Source organism: Argentina silus, assembly GCF_951799395.1.
Source record: "Argentina silus genome assembly, chromosome: 12".
In the NCBI taxonomy this organism is placed as follows: domain Eukaryota; kingdom Metazoa; phylum Chordata; class Actinopteri; order Argentiniformes; family Argentinidae; genus Argentina; species Argentina silus.
This window is the reverse complement of record NC_139666.1, coordinates 5,832,231-5,841,108: the sequence shown is the minus strand read 5'-3', so window position 1 is coordinate 5,841,108 and position 8,878 is coordinate 5,832,231. Positions and strand designations below refer to the sequence as shown.

At 49.8% G+C, this 8,878-nt stretch overlaps 1 protein-coding gene across 1 annotated transcript in view; it reads left to right on the top strand.

The window, feature by feature from the left end:
* Positions 1–7,686: 7,686 nt before the first annotated feature.
* The window catches only part of hecw2a (HECT, C2 and WW domain containing E3 ubiquitin protein ligase 2a), a 19,001-nt gene continuing 17,809 nt past the window's right edge, over positions 7,687–8,878 (top strand). Inside the window, exon 1 of the mRNA XM_083682343.1 lies at positions 7,687–8,130. Within this exon, the coding sequence (XP_083538469.1) occupies positions 7,752–8,130 (379 nt within the window). The 5' untranslated portion in view covers positions 7,687–7,751. The remainder of the gene's footprint in view (positions 8,131–8,878) is intronic.

The following is an 8,878-nucleotide window of genomic DNA, read 5'->3' as shown; positions in this document are numbered from 1 at the left end:
TCCCGAGACTGCACCGGAGCTACCGGAGCTACACAGTATTGTGTAATCTAAAGAGCTGCGGAAAACTGTTCAGGTCGTTTCTCCTTTTTCCACCCTCATTCTTGCACCTCTGCGCAAAAGGTAAACCAACCATACCACCTTATGCACCCTGTTTAATATGATCGCATGGTTCATCGTCATCATCATCATCATCATCATTATCGGTAATGTAGGTAATGATGATTACGTAGGGAATTGAAACAGTAACCTGTCATTACAGCCAAACCGCGACGGTTGGTTTCACAGTGTCATGTTCTGCATGCGTTATCACAATACAACGAAGTGGAATTGATTGATTAAAAGCCTGCGTCTTGTCAAGGAGATGGATTAAGAAATGACGTAGGGAATTCCCAGAGTAACCCGACGGCGAGCAACGACAGCCGGGCGTCCTGACAGTGCGCTCGCTACTCAGTCATGTGGGCACAGCAGCGGAATGCGCCTGGCCGCAGCGCCGCGACAGGAGCGCGTATTGATAGGACGGATGGACTGATAGACTGACATTGATCTCCCTTTTATTATTATTGTATTGAGATGGATGGTTTGGCTGCTCTATCAATATCCAGGGATGATTAGTATTTATGATGTAGTCTAGGGAGCCGTAGGTTTCTCTTTCGGTAGGATACCCGTGGTACAGTCTTGATCGTCTTTAATATGTGAGGTGCATGGAAGAAACAGAGGCTTCAGTATGTGACTCTAGTGTAGTCCATTACAATGAGCCCGTCCTCCGATTTCTACCTCCATCAGCCTCCCCGCTATAGGCCTACATAAGCACCGTCAGTTGAGTTGGTCTGAGTTTAGAGATGATGAGTGTGATGTAGTCAATGGAGTCGTTAAGCTACTGGAGGTTTTTGACATTGACAGCATTTTGTCTGCTGGAGGGATGAGATACCAACTGTAATTGTGATATTTCATGGACGTTTTTGAGCTGCATAGGCCTGTAGTGCAGTCAATACCTACACTATGTATACATATGAACGATGATGTCATTATGTCAGGTGTTATGAAGGGGCTTATGTCATGTAGAGCAGGGGTGCAGCACCAGGCCTTTGGGGCAGCAATGTCTGGTTTTGGTTCTAGCTGTTTATGCAGCCACTTTGAAGTTGATGCAATATTCAGAAGCACACTGCTGTCTGGCTCTGTGATGTGAACTTGATTTAGGCCTGAGAACTGCTCTCTCCTCAGGATGATGCTTATTCATCTCTTTGGTGCCCAAACTACAGGACACACGCACACACACACACACACACACACACACACACACACACACACACTCACACACACCCTCCAGCCCCCCCAGCCCCTCCAGCCCATCAGGCGAGGCCACGAGGCCACGAGGCCACCAGTCCTGCCAAGCCCCACACTGTCAGACAAGGCCTCCAGCAGGGATGGGAGTCAGCTCCACTTGAACCCTGGAAGCTCCAGACATGAATCACATGCTGTCTAATTGGCTCATGACATGAGTTGAGCGTCTAGTCGGCTCCTGAAAAGACTGATTTGAACAGGACTGAATCCATAACGGTGGGATCACAGCCGGTTGCCCCCTGGGCCTGGAGACATGATGTGGTCTGTCTGCAGAGTCACAAGAACCGTTTAGGAACACAAACATTAGGAATCTCACACAGTCACTTATGGTCAGGGGAGGCAGAAATGTGTTCGATACCATTTCCCATTCCTCAGACGTGTGTTTGATACCATTCCTCATTCCGTTCCATGCATTATAATGAGCCTGTCCTCCGATTTCTACCTCCACCAGCCTCCCCTGGTTATGGTGCATGACAGTACAGTGTGTGGCTAAGTGTTGCCATCTGTCTGGTGAGAGGCTGAGGAGACTGCAGAGGCTGCGGAGGCTGCGGAGGCCCGTCAGGTGGAGCGTGTGGGGAGGGGATGTAGGGAGTGTAAACAGCCTGTTCCCCCGTGTCCCGTACGCGTTGTTGCCCCCCCTTTAAGTCACCGCCCACTTCGCCGCTCTCTCCCTAATAAACCAGAGGAACATGATATCAATAGAGACCGCAGCGCTCCCTCAGCAGGTATATGCATAATGACCTCTGTTGGACCAACGGCTGGGAACCAGAATCATTTTAAACGCCATCTTACTCGGTAGGTTTGGACTTAAGACTACTTGCGGGACGGGCTGTTCTGATTTCAACATCTGCTGCCACTGCTGTTCACATATGTCTTGTACTTGTTGCAGGCCCTAAAGTGTGTGTGCGTCTTTTGTACCGTGTGTGTGTGTGTGTGTGTGTGTGTGTGTGTGTGTGTGTGTGTGTGTGTGTGTGTGTGTGTGTGTGTGTGTGTGTGTGTGTGTGTGTGTGTGTGAGTGTGAGTGTTTGCATCACCATGTGTATCCCACATGTGTACAGTATGTACTGCAGTTATAAACACCAGGTAGTGATGTTGTGTCAGGTCCAGACATGCTTGTCTGCTGTTCCACTGAGCCATTCACATGAATGTCCCAGCTCTAACCTGGCCATAACAACAGGAAGTTAGCGTGAGCGGAGTCTCTCCACAGAGACAGACCTGTCTCTCCCAGGCAGCGTGAGTCACTCCAGGCACGTCCTCCCGTGGGACGGCAGGGGACCATGACGCTAGCTAGCCAGCTAGGCTACGGCTGCAGATAGCTGGGGATGATCTGGCACTGGCTCCAGGCTACAGCAGTATGTTAGCGTGCAACTAGCGTAGCAGTTCCAGCTACACGCTGAGGTGAACTGCATTACCCATAATGCCTGTCAATTAGCCTACATTCACACTTACATTACCGTAGTGGTTCATTGACAACATATCGTGCGTGTGTGTGTGTGTGTGTGTGTGTGTGTGTGTGTGTGTGTGTGTATGTGTGTTTGGAGGAGTGTAGTGCGTGCTGGCTGTGAGTTCTAGTTTCTACTGTGTGTGTGTTTGTGAGGCACAATAAGATCCTAGTGCCAGTCTCTGTGCCAGCTTCCCAAGGTGCCCGTTCTGTCGAGCGGGAAAGTGCTGCAGTCACCTCCACGGGGGCAGGTCCCTCTGCTGACATTACACATACACACACACACGCGCGCACACACACACAGACACACACACACACACACACACACACACAAAAACACACACACACACAAAAGCACACACACACGGAGGAAAGGAATCCCTTCGCTGACATCACTGCAGCTGCAACTGCATACACAAGCACCACACACACACACACACACACACACACACACACTACAGTGACAGTGTTTTGATAACTATGGTCAGTTGGGAAAGCAAATCACGACTTCTTCCACCGTACCTAGCCCACTGCAAGACATACACGCATACATACACAGAGACACACGCTCACGTATCATGCAATGGTATTGGTGTGTGTGTGTGTGTGTGTGTGTGTGTGTGTGTGTGTGTGTGTGTGTGTGTGTGTGTGTGCAGGGACGTAGGAAGTATATTTCACGAAGGGGTGCTGCCTAAAATGTTGTGAAGGGAAAATTTGGCATAAACAAGCAATTCTGGTGACTTTTGATAGCAATTCTGGTGACGTAGAATGCAACAGCAGTCACATAATTTAACCAGTAGTCTAGATGACACACATAGACTTCCACATACTGTCACACACACCACCACAGGAACACAAGAACTGTGTAAATAAAAAAGACACCCACTGACAGGGGGAGCGGACACACTCCCCGCAACCCCTCTTCCTACATGCCTCTGTGTGTGTGTGTGTGTGTGTGTGTGTGTGTGTGTGTGTTTGCTGCAAATGAATGCTGTATATGGCACCTTTAATTGTGAAGATTCAGCACTTCACTTTGGCAGGAGGTGTGTAAGGTGTGTGTACTGTACCCTAACCCCCCCCCCCATGAAGGTTATCAGCCTATGAGAGAGCAGCATCTGGTCTGGACAGTCTGATGTCGACAACATGTCTGTTAGACTGACAGCTGTCAATCAATACTCACCAGGCCAACCTCTGGCAGGAAGACATTGGGGCAGGGGGAGAGAGAGAGAGAGAGAGTGAGACAGAGAGAGCGAGCGAGAGAGAGAGCGAGCGAGCGAGAGAGAGAGAGAGAGAGAGAGAGAGATCTAGGTGGACAGTACTGGAATGTGCATAGAACAGCAATATCTTCATTTCAGAAACAGCCACAGAGTCAGTGAACAGGACTAGGGCCACAGGGCCAGTGAACAGGACTAGGTCAGTGAACAGGAATAGGTCAGTGAACAAGACTAGGTCAGTGAACAGGAATAGGTCAGTGAACAAGACTAGGTCAGTGAACAGGACTAGGTCAGTGCTGAACAGGCCATGTTCAAACTTTTAAATAGCAGCAGATAAGAAAAGAACGAGGCCAGGATGGACACTGGAGGATCTTTGTTTTTATTAAAGGGATTTGTGCAGATCTTTGCTTTTGTTGACGTGTTTGTTTTTTCTGTTTGTATATAGGTGCTTTTAGGAACCTTGCTGTATGTATTCATTCACTAACACCTTTGTATGTTTTTTGCATGTGGAATGTTTGTCTTTTACGGCTGCAGCATGGGTCAAAGCCCAAGCCAAATTTCCACTTTGTGGGACACTAAAGTTGATCTTGAATCTTGAATCTTGAATCTTGACTAGGTCAGTGAACAGGACTAGGTCAGTGAACAGGACTAGGGCCACATAGCCAGTGAACAGAACTAGGTCAGTGAACAGGACTAGGGCCACATGGCCAGTGAACAGGACTAGGGCCACATGGCCAGTGAACAGAACTAGGTCAGTGAACAGGACTAGGGCCACATGGCCAGTGAACAGGACTAGGTCAGTGAACAGGAGTAGGGCCACATGGCCAGTGAACAGGACTAGGGCCACATGGCCAGTGAACAGGACTAGGGCCACATGGCCAGTGAACAGGACTAGGGCCACATGGCCAGTGAACAGGACTAGGGCCCTGTGTGAATAGATAGGCTTCTCTCCTCCCTTATTTGAAGTTATCACGTAGTATCACAAGACATTGTTGCTGAGCACTATAATGGAGCTCTGGCTCTGACCTATCCAGCCATGCTAGATCAGTGATGACATCAGTGAAGGAAGGAAGGAAGGAAGGAAGGAAGGAAGGAAGGAAGGAAGGAAGGAGGGAAGGAAGAAAGAAAGTAAGGAGATGTTAGCCAGACAGACAGACAGACACACGCAGGCAGGCAGACAGACAGGCAGATGAACTGACAGACGGACACAGGCAGACAGACAGACAGACGTTAGCCAGACGTTAGCCAGACCCCTCTGTCCCACTAGGTCAGTTGTAACAACAACATCATACAGACATGGAAGGAATGCTGTGACCAGGAGAACAGTTACATAACAGACTTCTGTCTCTCTCCCACTCTGCTGTATAAACCACTGCTTGTTTAGACAGAATGCTCAGAGTTTCCACACCATTCTAAATGTTTGTGTGTGCGTGTCAGGGGAGGCTGGTGGAGGCAGGAATCGGAGGATGGGCTCATTGTGATGCATGGAATGGAATGAGGAATGGCATCAAACTGTTGTACGGGCTCATGGAATGGAATGCAAACAGATTGATACCATTGTTCATTACAGAGTCCTCTGATTTCTGCCTCCACCAGCCTTCCCTGGTGTGTGTGTATAAGGTATAGCATGCATGAAACATGAATTTGATGTGCATGTATCGTATGTCTGTGTGTGTGTGTGTGTGTGTGTGTGTGTGTGTGTGTGTGTGTGTGTGTGTGTGTGTGTGTGTGTGTGTGTGTGTGTGTGTGTGTGTGTGTGTGTGTGTGTGTGTGTGTGTGTGTGTGTGTGTGTGTGTGTGTGTGTGGGTGCCCACCGGTAGTAGTCTTGTCGACTCAGGGACATCCAGGCTTTCCTCATGTCAAATACGACGGCTCCAATTTCAACATCAGGCCTCCGGAAGCAGAGGCAATATACACATACACGCACGCACACACACGCACACGCACACACATGCACACACGCACACACGCACACATACACACACAAGGGTCAGGATCATTACTCCATGGATGCCTTCATGTAAAACCACACTGAGCAGTATACTGTTTATCAGGTCACATCTCTGGTTTATAGAGGAGCTGCTGCTGCAAGTCTCCCAGAACATAGGAGAGGAGAGGAGAGGAGAGGAGAGCAGAGCAGAGCAGAACAGAGTAGACCAGACCAGACCAGACCAGACCAGAGTAGAACAGAGCAGAGGAGACCAGAGGAGACCAGAGCAGAGCAGAGCAGAGTAGAGCAGAGTAGAGCAGAGCAGAGTAGAGCAGAGTAGAGCAGAGCAGAGTAGAGCAGAGTAGAGTAGAGTAGACCAGATCACAGATCAGACCAGACCAGACCGGACCAGACCGGACCAGACCAGACCAGACCAGACCAGAGTAGAGCAGAACAGCTTGGTCAGTGGGAACTGTGCTGAACAGCACTAGAAGTAGCTCTGATGATACCCAATCGGCCCAAAAAAAGAAAAGAAAAAAAAGTGCTCCAGTGCTCAGCAATTCTATAATAAGCTCCCATTCAATCACAACGTTGCATGCCCCCCCCCCCCTGTAGCTGAGGATCTGTCAGCCCCTGTCCTGATATCTCCCAGAAGCCTGGCCTGATTTAGAAGCTTCTTGGGAGGCAGATACAGTCGTAGAGATAGTCTCTATGGTTACAGCTGTCTGCTGCATCTCCTTCTCCCGCAGTCCGGGACATTCCATCTGACACACTCCATACTACGCCAGAGAGAGAGGGAGAGAGAGAGAGAGAGAGAGAGAGAGAGAGAGCACAGTCCAGGACATTCCATCTGACAGACTCCATACTATGTCAGAGAGAGCGAGAGATAGGGAAAGAGAGACAGAGAGAGAGAGAGAGAGAGAGAGAGAGAGGAGGGTGGGAGAGGAAGAGAGAGAAAGAGTGAGAGAGTAGGGTGGGATGGAGAGAAAGATAATAAAAAAGAGAGATAGAGAGAGAGGTGTGTTATAGCCTTAGATAGATATTCTTTACAAGATTGTCTATTTACACAATCTAACCCAGCCGCCCAGGATTAATCTCCTCATTCATTAAGAGGGTTGATTGGGCAGGAGAACAATCACTGTGTAGATTGAAAGGGCAAGGCGGGGAGGAGAGGAGGAAGAGGAGAGGAGGAGAGAGGGGAGGGGATGAGGAGGAGAGGAGGAGGGGAGAGGAGGAGAGAGGGGAGGGGATGAGGAGGAGAGGAGGAGGGGAGAGGAGAGGAGGTGATGTGTGAAACAGGATCTGTGACAGCACACAGCAGCCCAGTGACTAATGCTGCTTCAGCCTTCTCTTGATTGGCTCTGCCGTGCGTGCATCCGTTAATACTAACGGCTTTGTTACTCTTCTTCCTGGTTCTCCGTTCCCTTCCCTTCTCTCATGTCTCCATCCTCTTTCTCCTAGGTCTCTCTCTGGTCGCTGGACAGGCTGGAGGAGTAGCTGGCTTCCTGAGGCCGGCTCAGCCCTGCAGACACGGGCTCTATGAAGGGGTACAGGAGCTACGGCCGTCACCAGAGGAGTCACACACGTCTCCATGTCTTCAACATGACAGGAACTACCACCTGAAGCTCCTGTTGTAATCAGCTACAATAGTTATTGACCCTGAACCAAGCTGGTCCACCATTTTGAATGTTAATAATAACAATAACAATAACTACCTAGACAAAAGCTGAGTAGCACCATCTCCTGAGCTGGAACTCTTTCCAGCCTCTCTCAACCACACCTGCCAATTTTCATTTCCTGCTTTGGCCCCTCCCCCGCCGCCACCATGCGGCCGTCCCTCGCCACGGCGGTGCTCCCGCCCCGGACGCGCTCCCATAACGCCCCCACCCTGGCCGTGGGGGGGCGGGACCACCTGTCGGCGCCACGGCGACGCAGCCCCCACCTGCGCCATACCCTCAGCCCCGACAACCTGCGCAGTCTGGCGGAGAGGGGCGGGGCCTCAGGGGACACCGCCTCCGTGGTCAGTGGACCCATTGGCCTGCCGCGGGCCAATAGCGACACGGACCTGGTGACATCACAGAGCCGGTCGTCTCTGACGGCTTCAACGTTGGAGTTCACGTTGGGGCGGGGCCAAAACCTCGTCATCACCTGGGACATCAAGGAGGAAGTCGACGCCACCGATTGGATAGGACTCTACCACATAGGTGAGATACTACACTGATTGGATAGGTGAAATACTAGTCACTGACTGGATTTGACCCTACCATATAGGTGAGATACTAGTCACTGATTGGATAGGACTCTACCACATAGGTGAGATGCTAGTCACTGATTCGATAGGACTCTACCACATAGGTGAGATACTAGCCACTGATTGGATAGGACTCTACCACATAGGTGAGATACTTATTTATACTGTAACTAGAAAGTATGTTTCCAGTGGAAACCACATAGGTGGGATCTGGTACCACAAGTTAATCTGGTATTGATGATACTGAAACTAGCTATAGTTAAGGTTGGTAATGATCATGTAAGTTTGCTCTGGGACCTGGCCTGACCCCGGCGCTTGTTAAATGTTCTGGCTGATTCTAGCTGGTTACTATGAGAGATGAGAAGACCAGGGATCTGCTGTAGGAGCCTGCAGAGAGTCAACACTGACATTGGAGCTGTTGGAAGGCTTAGTCAACACAAATACCTCTGCCTAGGTGTACTATAACACACACACACACACACACACACACACACACACACACACACACACCTCCAAGTCTATCCCGGGTGGTTTCCAATAATGTATGCTAATCTATTTTGCATGTTTCGCTGTTGTAGTGAAAAGCAATACGAAGTGGTCCGATCAGAGTCACATTCTTATTGTCATGCATCTAAAATCAATTCTTTGTTACTCACCAACTCAGGAGAGACAGCCCAGTACATTGGTATTCAGTAACAAAA